The 22844-nt window shown below is 41.4% G+C and overlaps 1 protein-coding gene and 1 non-coding gene across 5 annotated transcripts; one reads left to right on the plus strand and one right to left on the minus strand.

The window, feature by feature from the left end:
- The first annotated feature begins 1756 nt into the window (after positions 1-1756).
- On the plus strand, positions 1757-1828 carry trnaw-cca (transfer RNA tryptophan (anticodon CCA)). Its single transcript has one exon. It is a non-coding gene; the product is annotated as a tRNA-Trp (tRNA).
- Positions 1829-7317: 5489 nt separating this feature from the next.
- On the minus strand, positions 7318-22126 carry LOC117395340 (zinc finger protein ZFP2-like). 4 transcript variants are annotated; one of them, XM_059006309.1, is made up of 4 exons: positions 22017-22126; positions 20901-21164; positions 18864-19365; positions 7318-9577 (listed from the first exon to the last, which is right to left on the minus strand). In XM_059006309.1, exons 2-4 carry the CDS (start codon positions 21120-21122, stop codon positions 8211-8213), a joined length of 2091 nt encoding a protein of 696 aa, XP_058862292.1. In that variant the 5' UTR covers positions 21123-21164; positions 22017-22126; the 3' UTR covers positions 7318-8210. The 4 variants fall into 4 exon arrangements, with proteins under 4 accessions (XP_058862292.1, XP_058862291.1, XP_058862290.1 ...); XM_059006308.1 differs by lacking the exon at positions 22017-22126 and adding an exon at positions 21756-21905; XM_059006307.1 differs by lacking the exon at positions 22017-22126 and adding an exon at positions 21728-21905.
- Positions 22127-22844: the final 718 nt, after the last annotated feature.

A 22844-nucleotide genomic window follows, 5' to 3' on the forward strand; every position in this document is an offset into this window, starting at 1 on the left:
TAATGTATTTACTTATTTATTTGGTTAAACATTAATCCAGCCTTACATTTTAACTTCTTGAAGTTACCACAGCGTGTCTATGTATGAATTACTGACGAGTAATATTTGTGATTTGATTACTCTAGCAGATGAACTGATAATGTATGGATGTTATTTTGTGAAAAAAATACAATATTAAAAAAAATACTACAACATTTAATAAATAAATAAATTATACATCAAACTGATGCACATTTGTTTAGTGTTAATATCATAACTTATACTTATTATAAATACGTATCTCCTTTTATTTGTTGGAAAACGGTCTGGAACTGAAGTAAAGTATTTTTTTAATACAGTGCTATTTGAGTATTTAAAATATGGTTATCTTCAAAATTGAAATGCCAGCAACGGTGTGTTAATTTAACGAAGCGCCTAACGCCGCTCGGAACGTTCGCATTTTTAAATCCTAACGGTCTCTGCTCAGCTGAGTGGAATGTTCACGAGCCGGTTGCCTAGCAGCGTCTCCCCCTCCTTCTCTGCACCGCCCTCTCTCCCTCTCTCGTTGCTCCAGCTAGGAGTTCAAATTTAGCTTCGTTATATTAGCGCAATTCTTTACTAACTTTTACAAATTAGTTTATTAGGGGCTTCGTGTTTTTAAGATAGTTCAAGTGCAGTCCGGGCAGACTGACTGCAGCATCATTACAGTATACCGCACTGCGCTCAGCTTTGTGTGGCGGCTGATACACAAAATAATGAACGACTGATAAATAAATCATATGTATTGCTTTTTAATGCTAAATATGTACCTGGTATTCTAAGTATTATCTACAACTAATAATTCAGCTCTATTCATATTCAGAATGTAATACAGTTTTAAGACAGGGTCCAGTATTAGAAATAAATAAACATGCTTAATATTCTGTCTAAATGCATGCTAAATCGTGGAAAGCGCTCTTTGTTTAAAATAACACTGAAGACTTCCATTGTTCGACCAGGCTTACAATTAGATAATTTCTTGTTTTTAAATAGATTTTGTGAAGCGCATATGGGGCGCTATAGAAAATATATATGATTAATTGACTGATTGAATGTTAGCCTGAGTTCGGTCTGGCAGGTTGAATTCTTAAAAAGACAACGCCTTTTCTTGATTGTGTTTTAGATTATATTAATCCCTGGTCAAGACAAAATCTCTCTGGGGTTGGCCGATCATTAGATTGCCGATGTAAGGTCTCCGGTCCCATCGTAGAAGCAAGATAGTTTATTCAAAAATAAATACATACACTTTTATTTATGTTTCTTTTGTTGGTAAATTAACCCAATACATTTTTGCATTCTGCCACGTCATTAGATGAGCAAAGCCCCTTTGTGCCAGTGCGCATTCAGAGGAGACGCGCTGAGAGAATTCGTCTTCTGTGTCACTCAGTACTGCCAGCTTTCCCCCGTTGGTGATATATTGGTCAGCATAGCTGCTTTCCAAGTAATTGATCAGAGACGATTCCCAGCCAATACAACTGTGTTTATGCCCACGTTTCAAATAATGAAATTTATAAAAGCAAATCGCATTGTTTTATGTTTTCTTTTCTTTTAAAGCTGAGAATCAAACACACTTCTGACAACTTCATAGCCCTGCTGGCAACGAACACGTATTGAGTCGGCTGTTTCCCATGACCCTGGTGATACCGAGTGTTTTCCTAGTATCAGCGTCGGCATTACCATGTGTTTGGCATGCTTGCTGTGCACTCTAGCATTTCATAACAAGCATGCACAATGCAAGGACTTCGTGGCGCAACGGTAACGCGTCTGACTCCAGATCAGAAGGTTGCGTGTTCAAATCACGTCGAGGTCAAAGCCGCGTTGTTTCTTTTTTAAAAAAATAATAAAATTCATTTTCAGGATATCCTGACTCCCGAATTCCCGGATTTTATGTTTCCAATCCAGGGATTTCTGTATCAGAACCTCCAGCAGACCGACAGAAAAGGGGCTGAAGCTCCGAGCTTTTCCCAGAGCCTAGGCTGGGCACGTCATCTGATCTCCCCCTCACTCTGAACTCATTAAAGAGCCAGAGGGACGAGGGGCTGGAGACAGTGCTGTGTATCAGCTGAGACAGTGACTTTACTGAAGAATTACACAAGTGTTAAACACCACACAGCAGTCTAGGGGCTTCAAGGGGAAAATGAACAAACAGGACTTATTATTTCATTAATTCCTTAAGAAGTGATATTAAAACTCAACTCAAACAAACAAAACATGCAGTAGTTATCAACACTGACCACAAGAGGGAGCCTGTTGTCCATAATGTAGTAGCAGTGAAAGATTCTCGCTTTGATTTCAGCAGTTATTAAAAGCTTTACTGACATACTTATATAAACATTGCTGCATCTTATAATATTAAATAAAAACTTTTCCATTGATGTGTATTTCACTTGAGGGGCTTTAAGGATATATTAGGTGGCATATTATGCCTTTAGTTTTTGAACGCAGCTGAAAATGCCTTAAACATCACAGACTGCAGTTCCTAACGTTGCCCACAACAGAGAGGAACTACCAGCATCAAAGTGTAAGGACCTAATTTATCACACAGCGGTACTGTGTTAACACGCAGTGAGGCTCTGTACCGTGTGCTACTGTGTACACCTGCTGCATTCACCAAGCAGTGAAGAGCAGCCTAACCCGTGGTGAACAATGCGAAGGAAAAGTACCGCATGCGGGTCATTGCAATATAATTCATGATGTTAATGGATGGGAAATGTATGCACATTACACCAGAAATACCGCGAGGGAGGGATTTGATATTCAAGACATTATTCACTGCAGGGTACTAAAATGTTTGGGTCCTCGGCGCGTGTTCAAATACCGTGTTTGTAAAGCAGGCGGTATGTACTGTCACAACATTCAGGAAATAGGGCAGCCCACTGGTGATGCTGTGAGCAGAGCAGGGACCATTCACAAATGAGTTAACTGCCAATCCATCCAATCTTATTTTAGAGATCACCCTAAGGTTAAAGCTTAAGAACATTTATATAATTCTGGTCATTTACCAGCGTTTAGTGAATGAGGCCCTGAGTGTCTTCTAGTGTTACTGAAGCCAGTGAGAACTTCACTGCACTTCAATCACGACGGTGCTGCTGTTTAATAAGCAGTACTGCTGCATTACACTTTAATGAGTGCATTAAGGACTGTGCTAATCAGGTTCCAATGCTACTCTTAATAGCTGGGCTCTATTGTATAGTCCCACTGTCCTGGGAGTGTTAATGCCAGGGCAGTTAGTAATCTTGCTCTGTCTGAACACACAGTGCAAGTACTGCTTTAAACACATTCTCCACACTTGACTCCATTCCAGCTGTGTTGAGTGGAATAAGGGCTCGGCTGATTGGCTCTCCTCATATGCTCCTATTAAAGCTGTTCTTTGTCTAGTCCTGCTGTCCCGGGAGTGTTTATGCTAAACTGCTAATCTTGCTCTGTCAGAACACACAGCACCAAGCCTGTGTTTACACCACTGCTGGGCTACAAGTGGCTGCTGTGCCAAGGAAGACAATTTGCATAGAAAAGACACTTTGCATTGGCAGCACATGCTTCAGTGCTCTGGGAGTGTTTCTAGCCCTGTGAGTTTAACAAGTTGTCTGAATTGAACCTGTCTGGTCAGGCTCTGAAATGGATGGAGTCTGACTTGTTGGATAGAAAACAAAGTGTTAAAATAAGCAATAGTGAATCAGCGTTTAGGATCTGTACTATGGGGGTCCCACAGGGATCTATATTAGGGCCTTTATTTTTTAGTCTCTGCATTAATGATCTACCTTTGGTCTTTCCAGAAGATCAACCACAAGAGGAGAGTGTAGTGTCTTGACGTCGCACTACGTTTGCACAAACAGCTTGCTCAATTAAGGGTGCCATGTTCTGGAATACGCTACCAGACTTTATGAAAAGTATATCAGACTACAAGATTTTTTTTTAACAGAACTGAAAAACTGGTTGAAACAGGACCAGCTTTTTGACCATGTCTAGTCCCCCTCCATTTGTTGACATTAAATAATAATAATTTAATGTTTGAGAGCTGCCCTTCATGGCAACAGAATCCACAACAACAATGACTTTTATCAGCATCTTCATCTGGGCACTTGTCATCTGCATTCAGGGTAAGAATCATTGAGAAAAACACTTTCATCAATTTGTGGAGCTATTCTTAATATATAAGTGTAAAACAGGGGCAAACTAACGGAAAATAAATTAAACTTCAATAGAAAAGGCTTTCATTTAAATGGGTTTTCATTATTTAATTCACTGATGTACTATATTTTCACAGACTCCCCACTAATTCAGTCTCATTCCAAATGAAAGAAAGCTGGTTTGTTCCAATCTTTCTCAAAACAACATGTCAATACAAGAGCCATGTGTTTCTCAGTGAGCTGGGATCGCCATGGCAATGGAGTGTGATCAGACACTGTGTGCGCCCTTTCACAAACATCAAACAAAATCAATCAATAAAGAAATCAATACAGGAGTGTGACGGAAATATGAGTTCAGGTTGTAAATCTCCCTCTCGACCTGTGAGGGTACAAAGTAGCGAAAGGGAAAGGCTTTGGACAGGTTGTCCTGACAGTTCATTCCCTGGGTCGGGAAGTCAATCAGCCTGGAAAAAGACGAAACTCCAGTGTGAGAATGTATTGACCTGGAAGGTAAACGAGGTAGCAGCTGCAGGCAATAGAATCAGCTGCAATCGTATACCAAGGGGTCATGCATAACCGCATAAAAAGGGCTGGAGAATTGTAAATCTTTTCCTTCATTTTTGGTTTTGAAATAGACCCGGAAGGACCCATGCACTGTGTATTAAGAGTATTGTGAGTGTTTGTTTTGTTTGTCTTGTCTATAATTGATACTTGTGTGTTTATAGACGGCTAACACGTTCTGGAGCTGTCGCTAAGAGCCAGCACTGAACCCGGAACAGCACTGCACTATTTGTCACTCTTTAAACTGTATCACCCACCACGAGCACTACAGCACGCACCCAGGACTGGTGACCGTGGTTGTATATTGTGGGAGAGATGCTGTGTTTATTGTTTAGGGCTGCAATCCCTGTTACTGTTCTCCGTGTTTTACGCATCGCTGTGTATAACCGTTGTTTATTATTTGGTCACCAGACCTGGATTATAACTAAAAATAAAACGTATATTTTTCCATACCGGATTACAAATCTCTGTCCGTTTATTCCTGCACTGCATCACCTCTGCACCTGTTCATAATCAGCAACCACTTTGCCACAAGGAGTTTGATACCTTTTCCCCTGGCTTGTTAAATATCAGTCTGATTGAAATCATGAAAACGCACTCCTAGCAGCTCGCTCAAGGTACATCTTGAAAAGGCCTGTGAAAGACAGTGAAGTAGATGTCCAATTTATAACAGTAAGAAGCAGTCAAAATGTGACCAATGAAAAGAAAAATGACAGGTCCGTTACTTCTACAGCAGCAGCAGCAGCAGCACATGGGAAGGTATACCCCTACGGTTAGGGCACTACATACCCTTTAATTCTCAATAGCATTGAAATGATGACAGAAACAGAAATATTACTGTCAGTTTAGACAAACAGATCAGTTATATTAGACAGCAGTGATATACTGAGAGCTTTGACTGGGGGAAAAATAGAAGAAAACAGTCAAAGTGAACCCGACCCTATCAATCACACTGGTGCTCACTCACGGCTCAGATCTCCTCTATCTGTGACAGCAGCAGCAGCAGCAGCAGGATTTGTATAAAGGAAGCTGCTTTGTATACCGGTGCCTGCCTCACTGCTCCAAACACTTTGAGACACACAGTATTGATGAGTCACTGCTCAGCCCTTTCAGAGTCACTGAAACACACAGTACAATGATGCCATTGCTTCTACTGCTGGGGACACGGGGGCTCTTTGCTCAAGGTGATAATTAAATAGTTATTTATAAATCTGAAAGCTTGACTGGAGTTCATTTTAAATAGAACTTTTCATTGAAGTAAATCTGTCTAGCCGCTTCTGTACATTTTGTTTGTATTCTAACACAACACTATTTAATTTGACTCTTGCATTATTATTTTATAATCATTTTTTGTTGTATTTTTTGAGTCCAGTGCAGACGTTGTTCTGACTCCGTCTCCAGCAGCTCAGTCTGTTCTCCAGGACACATGGTCTCTATCCGCTGTACAGCCAGCAGCTTTGTTAGTACCAGCTCCATCCACTGGTACCTGCAGAAACCTGGAGAAGCTCCTGATTTATTCTACTTCTAACCGTCACTCTGGGACTCCAGCTCCATTCAGTGGCAGTGGATCAGGGACACAGTTTACACTGAGCATCAGTGGAGTGCAGGCTGAAGATGCAGGAGATTATTACTGTCAGCAGGGCAATAGCTACCCATTCACACAGTGATACACGTCCGTACAAAAACCTCCCTCAGCTCTGCAGGAACTGCTCTGGCTCATAGACAGTAACCACAGGGGCTGAGGCTGAGAACAGCTGCAGAGCTGCTACAGTCGGACTGCACAGAGGTGGGTTTGATGAGGCTGTGTCAGTGGTATAGCCTGGATTCAAACCAGAGCTCTCCGGGCTAGGGCACATAGTGCACTCCGGCACAGTGCCTTTGCTGAATGCTCCACTCGGGAGCCCCTGAATTTTATGATTTTTATAAGATTTTTTTTATTTTATGAAGTAAGCAATATTAATAAAATAATTTCAGTATGAATGTAAAATGTTGTTTAATGACAGTGATGACATTTGAATGTGTCCAACGTGAAAGGTCATTTAAAGAAAGACCAGGTCAATGATCTAGTCTTAGAGCCCACCATGGGGGACATTAGTGCTGCTATTACTTTACAATGTGAGTGAAGTAAACAAGAATCTATTTGCTTTACTTCATTCTTTTTCTTGTTTTCATCATTTAAAAACCTGCATACAGAAGAGATGTGTTCATACTCAGAAAAGTAGTCCAAAGAGTTTGATGATAAAAGCAGCATTTTAATGACAAAGAGCAATTAATTTGACCTCCGAGAGACACAGAGCAGATATTAATAGTGACCACAAGAGGGAGCCAGAGCACCACTGCTGTCCATAATGTAACAACACAGTAATAAGACTATTGAAGTAGGCCGTAGCAGTGAGCTCCCCAGTCAGCCCAGTTCTCCCATTGTTAACACAAGGCTCCTCACACCCAGTCATCTAAACACTGTGTCTGGAGGAAGGAGCTGCTCACAGTGATGCATGCTGGGAAACACTGACTCTAATATCTCAACATCTGCAACTTCCACCCCTGACACTTCTAGTATCTTTGTTGTCTTACATTTGATTTCTATAAGAACCCAGACTGACGCAGATAGTCAAAGTAAACAGCTTTTATTTCCCTAATCAAATACAGCTCATCGCTTAGCTTGTCCCCTGCTTGTTGTGTTATCTGGTTTTACACTTTGAATTTGCACAGGGTGGGGCTAGCAGCAACACACAGTCTAAAAGCGCATCTACATTTACTCTATTACAGCTGCCTTGTGCCATTCTATGCAAAATAATTAACAATAGCAGTTTGTTTCCTCCTTCAAAGGGTTTACCAGGAGAGCTGCTCTGTGATACAGCTGTAGCTCATAGCAATCGATGGAGCTGAATTCAGCATTCCTGGACTTCCAATAAGAGCATTTACACTGTGTCCTAAATTTGCATTGCACATTTTATTTTGTAGTTTGGACATATCATTTTTTAATAGCTCTATTTATGGAAAAAAAACAGTGTTGAACATGAGCACTCAGATTCTGATCCAATCAGAAATGATCTCTTTCGTATTACAATGTGAGTGTGTGTCTCAGTCACTTCAAGTCATACAAAGAGCACTTCAAGTGGAACGAAGCGATAAAGAAAGGCGCCAAGTTAGAAGCAAGAATTGTGTGAATCTTGGGCCCCAGCACCTTTCCAAGTGTGCCTATTTGCTTGACAAGATTGGCCTAATTGCTTCTCCTAACTTGGATTTTTGCATTTGAGATCACCCCTTCAAACAGCTGTTTGTCTAACTTGTTTTTGTCATGGGATATATTTAATATAGGGAGGTAATCGCTCCATAGTGGTTGGCTTTGTGCTAAGGGCGAGGTCGTTACACTAGTAAATTCCATTTAAGGATTTGTTCTGACTGTCTCCTCGGCTTGGGCAGCCACACTATTCAGCAGCACACTGCTGTGCTGAAATGCCAGGAAGCAAAATGGATAAAAGTTATTTTTATGCAGGAACATTATTTACATTTTCTTTTTTTTTTCTCTCCTGTGTGAATTTGCTGGTGTGTAACAAGCGATCTTGACTTACTAAAACTCTTCCCACAATCAGAGCAGTGGTACGGTTTCTCTCCTGTGTGAACACGCCGGTGTGAAACAAGGTGTCCCGACCGTCTGAAAGTCTTCCCACAGTCAGAGCAACGGTACGGTTTCTCTCCTGTGTGAATACGCTGGTGTGAAATTAAGTGTCCTAACTGACCAAAACTCTTCCCACAGTGAGAGCAGCGATACGGTTTCTCTCCTGTGTGAATGCGCCGGTGTACAGCAAAGGATGCTGAGTGACGGAAACTTTTCCCACAGTTAGAGCAGTGATACGGTTTCTCTCCTGAGTGAATTCGCTGGTGTGAAACAAGGTTTGCTAACGAACTGAAACTCTTCCCACAGTCAGAGCAATGAAACGGTTTTTCTCCTGTGTGAACCCGCTGATGTTTTCCAAGTTGTCCTGACTGACTGAAACTTTTACCACAGTCGGAGCAGTGATATGGCTTTACTCCTGTGTGAATTCTCTGGTGTTTTTTAAGGTCTGCTGAATCTCTGAAACTCTTCCCACAGTCAGAGCAGTAATATGGTTTCTCTCCTGTGTGAATTCGCTGGTGTGTTACAAGTTGTCCTGATCGACTGAAACTCTTCCCACAGTCAGTGCAGTGATACGGTCTCTCTCCAGTGTGTATTCGCTGATGTATTAATAGGTGTTCTGACCGACTGAAACTCTTCCCACAGTCAGAACAGTGATATGGTTTCTCTCCTTTGTGAGTTCGCTTATGCAATTCAAAATTTCCTGACAGACTGAAACTCTTCCCACAGTGAGAACAGCGATAAGGTTTCTCTCCTGTGTGAATTCGCTGGTGTATCACAAGGTCTCCTGAGTTCCTGAAACTCTTTCCACAGTCAGAGCAGCAATGCGGTCTCTCTCCTGTGTGAATTCGCTGGTGTGCTGTACGGTGTCCTGATGAGTTGAACCTCTTTCCACAGTCAGAGCAGCGATAGGGTTTCTCCCCTGTGTGAATTCGCTGGTGTATCACAAGGTCTCCTGAGCTCCTGAAACTCTTTCCACAGTCAGAGCAGCAATGCGGTTTCTCTCCTGTGTGAATTCGCTGGTGTGCTGTACGGTGTCCTGATGACTTGAACCTCTTTCCACAGTCAGAGCAGCGATAGGGTTTCTCTCCTGTGTGAATTCGCTGGTGTATCACAAGGTCTCCTGAGAGACTAAAACTCTTTCCACAGTCAGAGCAGCGATACGGTTTCTCTCCTCTGGTATTTAATTTCTCTCCTCTCAGTATTTTTAAATTCCTTAACTGGGTCCTTGCTTGAACTGCTGGACTGGAACCTGGAAAAAACAAACAGGAGAGAAAAATCAGAGACTGTTTTAAGTAAGAAATGCAGCAAATGTTCCTTCCTCATTATGTCGTTTCATGACCTTTTCTGGGTTAGGTAGTGTAGGTAACTGTAGTGTAGTCCGCACCAGGGAGGCTGCAAAACTGATTTGATTTCATCCATCTGAACGCATGAAGGAACCTTCTAACTTCTCTTTAACTGAACTTTAGAGGACAACTAAGGATGAGTGAGTATACGTTTAATTTATTCATCACAGGAATAGTAACCTACTATACTGTTTTTTCTGGTGTTGTTGATTATTGTTTATTATTTGTCAAAAAGGGTCGCAATAGGTACCTATCTGTTATTAATACTAGCCCGATCAGCTAGATTAGGATAGGGAGATTGTAGGGGGTAACAGAGCTATAAATTTCTAAGAGGAATCTGTGCACTTTGATTCTGGGGCCCTGTGCCGATCTCGGAAGGTTTGATCAGGAGAGTCAGCCTAGAACTTTTAGTCTTTTTCGAAAAACAGATTTAAGGGGCGGTGTAAAGTAGACAGAGATTGGGTGTTTGAAATACTATACCAGAGTTGCCAGGTCCGCGGTTTTCCTTTAAAAAGACAGCCGCGGGAAATATTTAGGAGTTGCTGGTTGCTACTTTTTGGGCTACTTTCAAGAGGTCTCGTGGTTTTTTGGGCTAGTTTACTTTATACATATAAAAAAGAATAACTATTAAAAATGAATAAACTTTTGCAGCCTACCCACCGCAGTGCACACAAACTACGTAAAACTGTGTTTCCCAATAAAATAACATATTGCGCATGACCACAACCACCACTGCGCATGACCATGCGAGTGAACAGGCGTGAGAGACGAACGATTGTGTTAATTGACAGTGAAAAGCAGCCATTTTAAGAAACAGGGTAGAAACATCGAAACCGCTAAAAAGCAGGAAAAATAAAGAAGTAATCTAAATACTGAAAAAATACTGCAAAGACTGAGAAAGAAAAAGGGTTACAAGAATGGATTAGCCGTGTACCTGGCGATGACTCAAAAGCAGCGTGTAGGTACTGTAAATGTGAAGTGCGAGCACATCACAGCGATCTGTTAGCTCACAGTAAGACACAGAAACATATTAGAAACGCAGCTCCCTATTCAAATACAAGAAGCTTATTTGACACGGGATTTAAGAAACAAGTTGACAATTCCGTTAAAATATGTGAGTTGAAGCTGGCAGCCCATATTGCTTGCCTTTCCAGCATCCTCACCGTAGATCATGTGGGATGCATAGTCAGGGAAGTTGCACAGAAGGATATTAGTCTTCATAGAACAAAATGCTCAGCACTTATAAAATGTGTCATCGGACCCATTGTTCATCAGGAGATGCTTGAAGACATCGCCAAAGAGCCACACTCTCTAATTGTGGACGAAAGCACAGACATCAGTGCAAACAAGCAACTCTGTGTGGTGTTCAGGTACTTCAGCAGAAAACTTGATCGTATCATGACATCGTTTGCCGGGATTGTTAGCTTGCCAGCCGGTGATTCTCACAGCATTGCAACAGCCTTGTTCAAATTCTTAAAGGAAAACAAATTGGAAGTGGAAAGATGCATTGGTCTGGCAACAGACGGTTGCATTACAATGTGTGGGAAAAATAATTCGGTACTAACAAAGTTAAGGGAGGTGAATCCAAAAATTGTGTACAACAAGTGTGTTTGTCATTCACTGCAGCTCTGTGCATCAAAAGCAATGGACGTACTTCCTCGAAACATCGAGTACATGGTATCACAGACGTACTCGTGGTTTTCCCACAGCACTCAGCGTCAAAAGAAGTACCGCGATCTCTATGCCACCATTAATGTTGGAGAAGCCCCGCTGAAGATTTTGCAGCTTTCTGACACAAGATGGCTTGCAATTAGCCAGTGTGTTGATCGAGTGCTTTCTCAATACGAAGAGCTAAAGTTGCACTTTCAGCTTACAAAAGGGCAGGGAAAGGAATTACAATGCTGAACTGCTGTACCAGATGCATTCAGACCGCGTAAACAGATTGTATCTGGTTTTTCTTCAGCCCCTTGTCACCGAGGTTAACAGAATAAACAAGCTGTTTCAGCCTGACAGTGCCAATCCAGCGAAACCTCTTGCTGATTTAATGACATTTTACCGCAGTTTGATCCAACGAATCATGAAACCTCACGATTTTCCAACATGGTCATCTGTAATGGATTTTGACATAACGTCCGACAGAAACAGCTTGCCACTTTCAGCAGTGGACTTCGGGATCAAGTTCCAGTTAGAACTGTCAGAATCAAAGATCGAACCTCAGAAAGCACAGGATATCAAACGCAGATGCAGAGATTACATGTTCGAGTTTCTGAAAGAGATCAAACAAAGATTGCCTCCCAATATCCAGCAACTTGAGTCACTTACCGTTCTCAGCCCAACTGTTGTACCCAGTTTCAAAAAGCCACAGCTGGCAAATTTATCATTTTTGCCACTTTACAATGGAGATCTTGGCAAACTCGAACAGCAATGGCGAGCTTTGAACAATGTACACTGGGAGCACACTGAAGACAGCCAAATTAAAGAGTTCTGGGTTGAAGTGGCTAAACACACCGATGCAGCTGGTGATAAAGATTTCACTGAACTTGGTCTTTTTGCCTTATCTCTTTTAGGCCTACCATTTAGCAATGCATCAGTGGAACGTGCTTTTTCACAAATGGCCCTAATCAAAACCAAACTAAGGACCCGCATGCAAGAGAAATTGTTGGAAAACATTCTTAGGGTCAGAGCATATATGCAGCGTAATAAGTGTTGCTGCAACCAATTTCAGCCATCCAAAGCAATGCTGTCACTGTTTACAGGTGACATCTACGAAGCAAACAATGCAGAAGATGGTGCCGACTCAGAGGAGCTTTTTAGAAACTAAAATATTATATATAAATACACGAGGAGTTTGAAGGTAAGAAGTTAAAAATGTTTTTTATGTGTTATTTCAATGCATGGGGCATACTTTCAATTAACTTAACTTTTTTGTGTTTAAAAAAAGGCAAGCTGTTGGCTCTTTTTTGCAATTTGTTAGGTGCATTTAATTGATGTGGCTGTTTAATTGATGTAATTGATGTGATCATCTAATTAGATTGGTGGCATAACTTTAAAAGATTGAACTGTTTTCTTCTTTGGGAAACAGTAGCAGCATTAAAGGATAGGGCTACATGTTAATAATAATAAGCTTGGTTTCAGTAAAAAAAAAAAAAACAAATTGGGCCAGTTTTGAAGTGACTTTGGGCTATAAACACTGTAGAAATCTGGCAACCCTGTACTATACAGAGTATAATGGTCCTGATCCCATTCTGGTTGCGAAGACCAGGGAGTCAAGTTGTTTATTGCTGATTTCCTGAGAGGGACTGTACATACAGTTAAGCTTGCCTATGTTGGGGGGCTCCCGAGTGGCGCATCTAGTAGAGTGCGCTCCACGTGAGTGCAGGATGCGCTCTATAGCCTGCAAGTCGCGAGTTCGAATCCAGGCTATTCCTTTGCCGATCGAGGACGGGAGCTTCCAAGGGGCGGCGCAGAGTGAAGAGATGGGGAAGACGAAGGGGCTTCCAGGTTGCGTCCGCCACTGAACAGAAAGGAGACGAGAAGGAGGGGCTTCTGTTCCATTAGCCAGTAAAATGAGAAGAGGCGGAAAAGGCGGCGGGGCTTCTAGTCCGGCAGCCAGTAAGAAGGCAGCTGCCATCCTGTTGGTCAGGAAAGAAGGAGCTCTCAGCCTAGCAGTCTAAAGGGGAGGAGCTACCGCCAGCCCAGTTACCAGAGAAGGAGGCGGAGCTCTCAGCCCCATTCTCAGGGGGAGGAGCTTCCGCCAGCCCAGTTACCAGAAAAGAAGGCGGAGCTCTCAGCCCAGCATTCTCAGGGGGAGGAGCTTCCGCCAGCCCAGTTACCAGAGAAGGAGGCGGAGCTCTCAGCCCAGCATTCTCAGGGGGAGGAGCTACCACCAGCCCAGGAAGGGGGAATGGCAGTCGTGTCAACCAGAGGGGGTGGAGCTATGGTTCCCACGGGGAGAGAAAATGAGCCTGTCGGAGCGTCTGTAGCTGACAGCACCCCTGCCTAAGTGGCCGTTTGCCCCAGCAGCAGCAGAGGAGTGGCTGTTGCCACTACTAGCAGCAGTGTGGCCACTGCTACCACCACCGCCAGAGGGGGCATTGCCACCGCCAGGAGTGTGGAGGTTGCCACAACCACCAGAGGGGGCGTTGCTGACCCTATGCCCTGCACCGCATGGGTTAGTGCTGCTACATGGGGACATGGGGCTTAAGGGAAAATGTGGGGGTTAAACGGGCGCCCCCTAACAGAAGCCCAGGGGGCAACAATAGGATAAAGTTAGAGACAGCGGGCAGCAGATGGCAGGGCGTCCAGGTTAGAAAAGGCAGCCATGTCCGTCTGGTATTTGACAGGTGTCAGGGTCGGGGTTGGCTGGACTAACTTTCCCACCCTCCCGCCCAGAGGTTAAACGTTATTAGGAGGGAAGGAAGGTAGCCTTTTCTGTCGGAACGGCTTTTGTGAAAGTGGGAGGAATATGATCAGGCTGTTGTCAAATGATTGGGCTTTTAAAAGAGAACCGAGTGTCAGTCAGTGCCAAAGTCATAGTCTTCAAAGTCAAGTGTCAAAATGCTTGAGTGACGTTATGGGAAACATATAAAAGTTCAAAGTGTATGTGAATTGCTTTTGAAAAAAAGATTTAAAAAAAATTACCAGAAAACTCTGGTAACAACAAGGTCGCTGTAAGAGATAGCCGTCTCTTTTAAAGAAGAACATAACATTAAGTTTCATATTGCACACACTATAGCTTCTAGAGGGAGAGTGAATTAGAGGACTGGGAATGTTAATCAAATCTCTTAACTGTTTCATCGATTTTTACCTACATAATTGGGTACAATATGGTTTCGACAAACAAACCTACAATAAATTGAACTGTGTTTGGGGTCTCAAGCTGTGTTGTACGGACTGTGTGAGAATGGAGAGAAAGAGATGTCCAGCTGCATTCTGGGACTACAGGCTCTCACCACACACACACACACACACACTCATTTCAATGCCCACTTTTTAAATAATATACTTTGAATACTTAGAAGTGATTAGGAAGAAAATAACATGAATTTGGTGATTGATTTTGCATAGAATTAATTAACACATAAAGCATTTTGTTGTAAGAATCATTTAAATTGTTTATTTCTTACTTTTGATAAACACTGAAAGACCTTGGCTGTTAACTCAATCTGGTAGTTATGGACATGTTCATTAAATTATGTTGAAGTTTTACCCCAATTAGCCAAATTTGATAAATTACTGTGGATGGTCTTTAGGAGAAGGTCCATTACGATGTTTATCTACCAGTACCATTGAGAAAGATCCATGAGAATAAATGCAATTCATATTACAAAAATTAAAAGTAATCTGAACATTTTAAAAGTAAGACACATTGACACTGTAATAAGAAAACAAGTTTTGCTTTAACCATTAACTAATTAATGGCTTGTAGACTGAGATTATGGAAAAGCTAATGATTAAAAACTTTTTACAAAAGTGGCCTTGGGCAGCAAATTGGACGGGACCACGTGAAATTATAGACACATGTGGCGAGGGGAATATGATGGTTTGTAAAAACAAGGAAACAGCCGACATATAAATGGTTTCATGCGGATTAGTGCAAATTGTTTAAAGGCTGATATTGTCTAGAATACATTCTAAATTAAAGTCTTAGACCTATATTTTAATGGGGAGGTTGGGGCAAAAGGCATGCAATATACATTTAGGGTTTTCAAATATTAACAAAGAATAAATCCTTCACTTGATTTTTCATTTCAGAAGCTGCTGTTCTGTGTGCATTGGTGAGCCTGCTAGCAGTCACCGAAATACACCCTTGGCCGGATCCCTCAATGAGAGATCAACAAGCCGATTACTGCTTTGCTATGAACTAAGATCTAGTGGAAGCAGTGATTAACAAATGAGGATAACTCCACAGTGATGTTAATAGAGGGGAAGCGAGAACCCGCAATTGATACAGGCAGTACCTCCAGAACAAAATACTGATGAACAAAAAAGCATAACATCTGCTGCTTTGCCAAAGATTGGAGATGTCAAATCCCTAAAGAAAGAGGAACATGGAGGCTGGGTAACGACTTCATTCAAAGATTGGAGATGTCAAATCCCTAAAGAAAGAGGAACATGGAGGCTGGGTAACGACTTCATTCAAAGATTGGAGATGTCAAATCCCTAAAGAAAGAGGAACATGGAGGCTGGGTAATAGCTTCATTCAAAGATTGGAGATGTCAAATCCCTAAAGAAAGACGAACATGGAGGCTGGGTAACGACTTCATTCAATATCCATTGCTGTGGAAAAATTCCTAATGGGGGGGGGGATCGGACATTCCCTTTAAGGAGTTGCGAATTCATCCCTTCAATGTAAAACACACTGGAACTTACTGGTTGCAATATACTAGAGAATAAACTTGGACCACTCTCAATGTGTTTCAGCTTTCATTTCTGAAACAAAAACCCATTATTATTGCCACGACCAAAGCCACTGATAGCACATAGTCCACAGACTACTCCAGGATCCGCAAACAGACTTGTGTTTACTCGTTTCGAAAAGACTACTGTTGAAAATGTTCAAATAATCAATGCTGACTGTGCTTATTAATGTTGATAGTTGGAAAAATATGCTAGAAATGTATTGTTTAAACGGCATTAGGGCTAACTCGAAAGTTATCCAGGGTGCCGTTTCCCAAAAGTAACTCGACCATCGTAACAGCAACGTGTCAAATCTGATGTGTTTCCCAAACACCGTCGTTAGTCAAGGAGCTCATGAATAGCATTGTGGGTTCACGAGCGGTCAGGGGTAATTGCGAGGAGACTTTGTGAACACACAAGGGCTGCGGAGCACCACTTGAAGTGTGTGTGTTGAGGGCATCAAACATATACATTCTGGTTTAAGTTTAATAATTCTTGCTTTGAACAGTATATCGTGTCACTTTGTGTTGAATTTATTGCATTTATAACAAATAAAAAGGGTAATTTTATTAAGAATAAAAAAAGACCAGTATTTAATTGTATCGTTTTGAAGCCAGGTTACCTTCAATTGCAATGCGTAAAATAAAGACGCATTATATGAGGGCAGAAGTACAAAGTTTAGTAATACAAAGTGTACATAAGATCATGATTTAAATGGAAATTGAAATAATATCTGGAAGATGCTGTTATCACAATACATAATGGTTACTCCCCGTGACCCTATAAAGGATTAAGCGGTTATGGAAATGGTTACTTGGATATACTGAACGGAGACATCACCACCAGGAGCCATAAGAAAAAAAAAAAAAACTATTATTATCACTGCGCTGTAAGCCTAACCTACCTGCATTCTATATCTGGGATGGATTGAACTTATTATTACCAGTATTAGGCCTATTATTATTCCATTACTTATCTTTATTAATAGACAACATTGATCTATATTTATAAACAAAAGTGCTAGTAGTTTCTATCTTTAATTTACTTATTTGTATAACTAGAGCTTGTTTTTACTGTACCGTCAGTTCAGGAGAGTTCAGTTAAGAAGAGAAAGGTTGAGTTTGGCACGGTTGTTTTGTATCCCTTTTCACTGTAATAAACCCTCCATGCTTGATTCAAGTGGCCTGTTTGCACTTATATAACCCATGCCTGGTTGGCTAATCTTTTTAAACCCTTACAATATTACAGTATATTAACAATACAAATTTGTATCTCTGCTTGTTCATTTTCCAAAGTTTCCTCGTCTATATAATCGCCAGGTCTCAAATAATCGGCGGTCTCCAATAGGCGCTGGTCTGCTCGTGAGAAATGTAAATAAATGCCTGGCTGTTTAATAGAAGTTTCACGGTATGTGTTAATGTCCATTTAACTGCTGTTAAATACTTTTGTACATGTCCAGCTACAGAGATTAGCACTGTCTCTCAGAGCCGGCCTTAGGGCAAGGCAAGCAAGGGGACCGCCTAGGAGGGCCCCACCCCCAAATTGTGTATATGACGTCTTGAAATGAATCCCGATTCAGACTCTTCACAATAATCACCTCCAAAATATATTGATTTCTGCTGACCAATTTACTGTATGCACAGACTGACAGAGTGGATGTATTTCCTCATGTGTGTACTTGTTCTGCCATAATGGCCCTTTTATTGAAGGATGGGTCCTGATCATGGCATGCTTTTTTTAATTAGTAAAAAAAAAATACATATATATTTTTTAAAAACTCAATCAAAAAATTAAACCTACAAAAAGGACCCTTCAGTACGGCATTCACACAGCGATATTACAGGCTCAGCTGCAATTTGGCAGCATACCTCCATTTACATAGAAGGCAGATCATGCAGTGTTAAAACATGCTGCCTGTGTGTCACACTTCAAAAGAATATACTGTATGCTGCACACATTAAATAGGGATTCGTTTTTTTAAAAACAAAAACATTCTGTTCTTTAAATCTGCAAGAGCACAACACATAAAGCCTGCCGGTAACTCACATTTCAGTATGTTACTCAGACAAGTTAAACTGACAGTTTGTTTCAAACTTTTTGTTCCATGTAATGATACACATAAAACAGTAGGCTACAGTATTTGAATTAAAGAATAAACCATTTTAGCCAGAACTCTCTAACTTATTCTAATAAATTAAACTGTTTTATAATATAAAGCAGAAATGCTGTTAACATATGGTATTTTTAACTGTATTTGTGTTTTTATCATTTATATTCTGAGGTGAGATTAACTATTTAAGCTATTTATTACCCAACCTGTGACATAAAATATACAATATAGTAGCCTACGCTGGTCAGACAGTTGGTTTCGAACTTCAGCCCCCGTCATCAGCTGCAGATGTGGGCACGACCAGATTTCAGAACACGAAAAAATAAGGGGAGTTTTAGGACTGTACCAGTAACATCTATTACACACATTATAGGGTGTTACATACTGTCCTATATAAAATGTGGTGTCTGTTCACACTGAGAAAAATCTGCTTCACACCGGCACTGTGCCTCCACTGAACCACCTTGAGAGAGTCGCTGCATTTACCAGCATTTCCCATTGACACTGAAAGTGATTCCGCATCAGTGCCGCCACAGACACAGTGATTTGCTTCAGTGTAGACAAGTATGCAAAATGAACCTGGATGCTAATGTTGAGCCCTGCTATCTGTTCTCAGCCCCTCAGTCACACTGTGGCCATCACTCAGTGTAGAATGACAATGTCACAGCTAGTCAGTCACTCACCTGCTGGACTGCACTCTGAATGTGAGCTCCTGTCTTCCTGTCCACCTCCTTGCGTGCTGTTGGGAGAGCCTTCCTCGCCAGAGCCTTGCTTTCTCACATAGATTCTCTCCAGCACCACGCTACACTCCCGCAGGTGTACCGGACCCAGCTCAGTGGGGGCTGCTTTCAAGTCTTCGAATTCTTCCTTCCCTGGTTTCAAGAGTACCTCCTCTTTCAGGGGCTCCAGTTTAATATGCACCATTTCCAGCACCTCTTCTTTCATAGGAACTGGTTCTTCTGTCTGGGAGATCTCCAGTTCGTTGTGCTCAGCTTTAATTCCAGACACCACTGGCTTGATGCTGTCACAGGGCGTCTCACAGAGCTCCTGTTTAATGGGGAGGGAAGCCAGTCCAGTGAACTCCAGTCTAATAGGGACCAATTCAAGTTTAAGGAGCTCCTCTTTAATCGGGACAGATTCCATCTTCACATTGTCCAAGGCATCAAACGTGGTTCTGCTTGGTAGCTGTCAGAAAAAAAAGAAAAAAAGATTAAGGGCTGGTTTCACATCACAGACCCTGATTAGCACTGATGCTGAGGCATGTCTACACTGAAGCAAATCACCGTGTCTGTGGCGGCACTGATGCGGAATCACTTTCAGTGTCAATGGGAAATGCTGGTAAAATGCAGACACTTTATTCTGTCACTGACCCGTCTCTCGAGGTGGTTCAGTGGCGGCACAGTACCGGTTCTGCAGCAGATGTTTCTCAGTGTAAACTGCAATGCCACAACAGACACTGCATTTTACATAGAACAGTATGTAACACCCTATTATATTTGTAATGGACGTTAATGGTACAGTCCTAAAAAAAAAACATTTTTTTGTGTTTTGAAATAGGGTTCAACCCATCTGCAGCAGGGAGCCGAAGTTCAAAACAAACAAACTGCAGTGTACAAAAATGAGGGTCGATAGAATAAAAGAAGTCATTGTTAAATTACTAAATGATGCTTTAATCATGTCAGACTTTGTGTAGATCAACTTATTTAAAAAATGGATTGATTTGATCGATTGCTCAAAGTAGGTGTTAATCCCCAGGGATCCTAGAAATCTGTTTATAACAGAATACTGTGGAAAAATGCGGAATATGCATTTTGGCAGAGAATTTGTATTTTTTACATTTTGTGAAGAATGCAAAGAACATCTATGAACCCCACCAACTGAATGAGTTGTAAATGTTTTAATGTAAGCACCAGTGACACTTCTGCAATGTGCACATCATCACCCTGTTGTGTTTGATCAACCGCTACACCTACACTCTACAAAAAGCCTGGGAAAGTACTGGATGTACTTCATTCATCCAGTGGGGATAAAATAAAATAAGGGTTTTGGAGGTTGCCTGTGCTTTGAAGTTTCGGTTAGGATTGTTAGGATTATGGTGAATTATTAAAAAAAAAAATTCATGTGATGAACGAATAGCAACTGCCCACCAGCGTCAAGTATGTGAGACCTCAGCCCCCCTCGGGCAAAGTCAGCATTTTAAAAGGGGGCTCAACCCCCCCTGTGTTTTGAGACATGTTGTCAGGGCATCCCTGCTGATCACAAATGAAAAGAAAAATGGTTTCACATTACTAGCGTGAAATACATTGAAAGCACTTAGAACAAAATACCTATACAGTTTGTATACACAGCAATGCAGTCGAATACGTTTGCCTAGAGATTTATTGGTAGAGAACTTCTGACAGATATATCTTATAGTCAGTCTGACATACATAACCAACCCATAAATAATTCTTTAAAAAAGAAAATCTTATAACTGCTGTGACTACATTTTCACCATTCTGGTGTTGTGGTCCCGTTCATGGGTTCTTTGTTAAAGATCACTTAACTCTGTTATTTTACGGTCAAAACTACAGATATATATCTATAGATAGATCTAGAGCTACAATCAGCAGAGTTCAAGTGAGATTTCGGTCCATCATCTTGGGTGATGATAAGAACACGAGAGAGTACACATAGTTCTATATATGTCTCTGGAGGGGTTCCAGTTTAGTAATACACACCATTTCCAGCACCTCTTCATTCACAGGAAGGGGTTCTTCTGTCTGGGAGATCTCCAATTCATTGCGCTCAGCTTTAATCCCAGACACCTCCGACTTGATGCTGTCAGATGGCATCTCACAGAGCTTCTGTTTAATAGGGAGGGAAGACAGTCCAGTGAACTCCAGTCTAATGGGGACCAGTTCAAGTTTAGGGAGCTCCTCTTTAATCGGGACTGATGCCATCTTTAAACTGTCCACAGGATCAAATGGGGTTCTGCTCGGTAGCTGCCAAAAATAAAAAAAAAGAAATATTATAAGTCCTGTCAAAGAGGTTTAAGTGGGGGCTCCTGACAGGCACACCCAGTCAAAGCGCTCGCCCGAGTGCAGTGGATTTGTATTTCACTTTCAGACTCCAGAATTTAAGGTGGACTTAAAAATACCAGAATTATTCTGATCTGACTCTTAAGGTGGATTTCACTTTTAAATCGCCACAAAACATGAAGATGTTTAATTTAAATTACTGATTGCGCATGCGTCTATTCAAAAACACTCCTGCAAATTCGGCGAGTTTTCGGTTTAACCCTGAAGCAGAAATCGTGTTAACCATTGACATACACACACACACACACACACACACACACACACACACACACACACACACACACACACACACACATATATATATATATTAAACATGGATTACATTGTCAACGTGTAGTTTATACTAACGTTTCAGAAAATGCGCAAACATTTGACTACATGTTGTATTCAGACACAAACAGGAAACAGGCTGCTCTCGTACAAGCAGTGTTATAGATTGGGGGGTTTCCACAAACGATTAGACTCACACTGTGTATTACTTCTAAATGAACACACTTTATTGAAAATCACACATCCGGTACCACGAACTCAGCTCTTCCCAGAATCCCGCTCTCCAACATCTTCCTACCAGACCCCATCTCCCTGTAACAAAGGTTCCCACCGAGTAAGCGCTACAGTTCATTGAATCACCAGACTGTTACATTTGCTTAGTTGCAGGTTAGTAATATTACGAAAGCACACAATTACTTTAATTGCTTGTTCTTATATCACTGACCAATATAAATCCAGGATTTTATGAAATGGTTAACAACTCACCCGCTACTAATCTTCAAAACTCAAACCCGCCGCAATACTTGCGCTTTAAAATGATGCGTCCGGTTCAATTGAGTTTTTGGAAACCAAGTTTGTTCTGGGGGCAGAACGAATGCTTTGCTTCTGATTGGTTACTTGCGAGTCTAAAATGTTTAATGGAACATTTGATTGGCCAGATTATGTGACAAAAAGCTGGTGGGGAAAGACCGGGAAAAATTTAGGTGTGTCTGACTTGCGGTTAGAACTGCCCACTGAAATGCATAGAATTATATAAAATATTGTATAGAAGAAAAGAGGCTGTATCGAACTACCGATATTTATTATTATTTTTTTTTTAATTTTGCAAGATTCGTACATATACAATATTTTAATACCAGTGTTTCCAAAGATGGTTTAGTCAAGTTTTTCATGGCAATGCAGTGTTGGTGATACAGAATGAGACTTGAGTTTAAAATATGTCTGCCTTGAGCAAGTGCAGGTCTGTGTCCCTCCTGGCCGAATCATCTGACGAGCATAAACAAGTAACCACTAAACCTACTGCTGCCCCTCGTCAGCGGAGTCCAATGACATATCTGGCCCTTTACCATTCATTACACAATACAACTGAGATGGGCTGTTTTAATAACGGTGTATGGATTTGTGGGGGGTCGTCAGAAGGCAGGGTCACGACACAAGGAAATGATTTAGATTTATTTGAATTTGAGCTCATTTCTGTTTCTTTACGTGTTTATTTTCCCTTCAGTATAAAGTTTGCTTTTCAGGTTGTGTGTGTGTGTGTGTGTGTGTGTGTGTGTGTGTGTGTGTGTGTGCGTGTGTGTGTGTGTGTGTGTG

The sequence above is a fragment of the Acipenser ruthenus genome, chromosome 32 (genome assembly GCF_902713425.1).
Source record: "Acipenser ruthenus chromosome 32, fAciRut3.2 maternal haplotype, whole genome shotgun sequence".
Lineage (NCBI taxonomy): Eukaryota > Metazoa > Chordata > Actinopteri > Acipenseriformes > Acipenseridae > Acipenser > Acipenser ruthenus.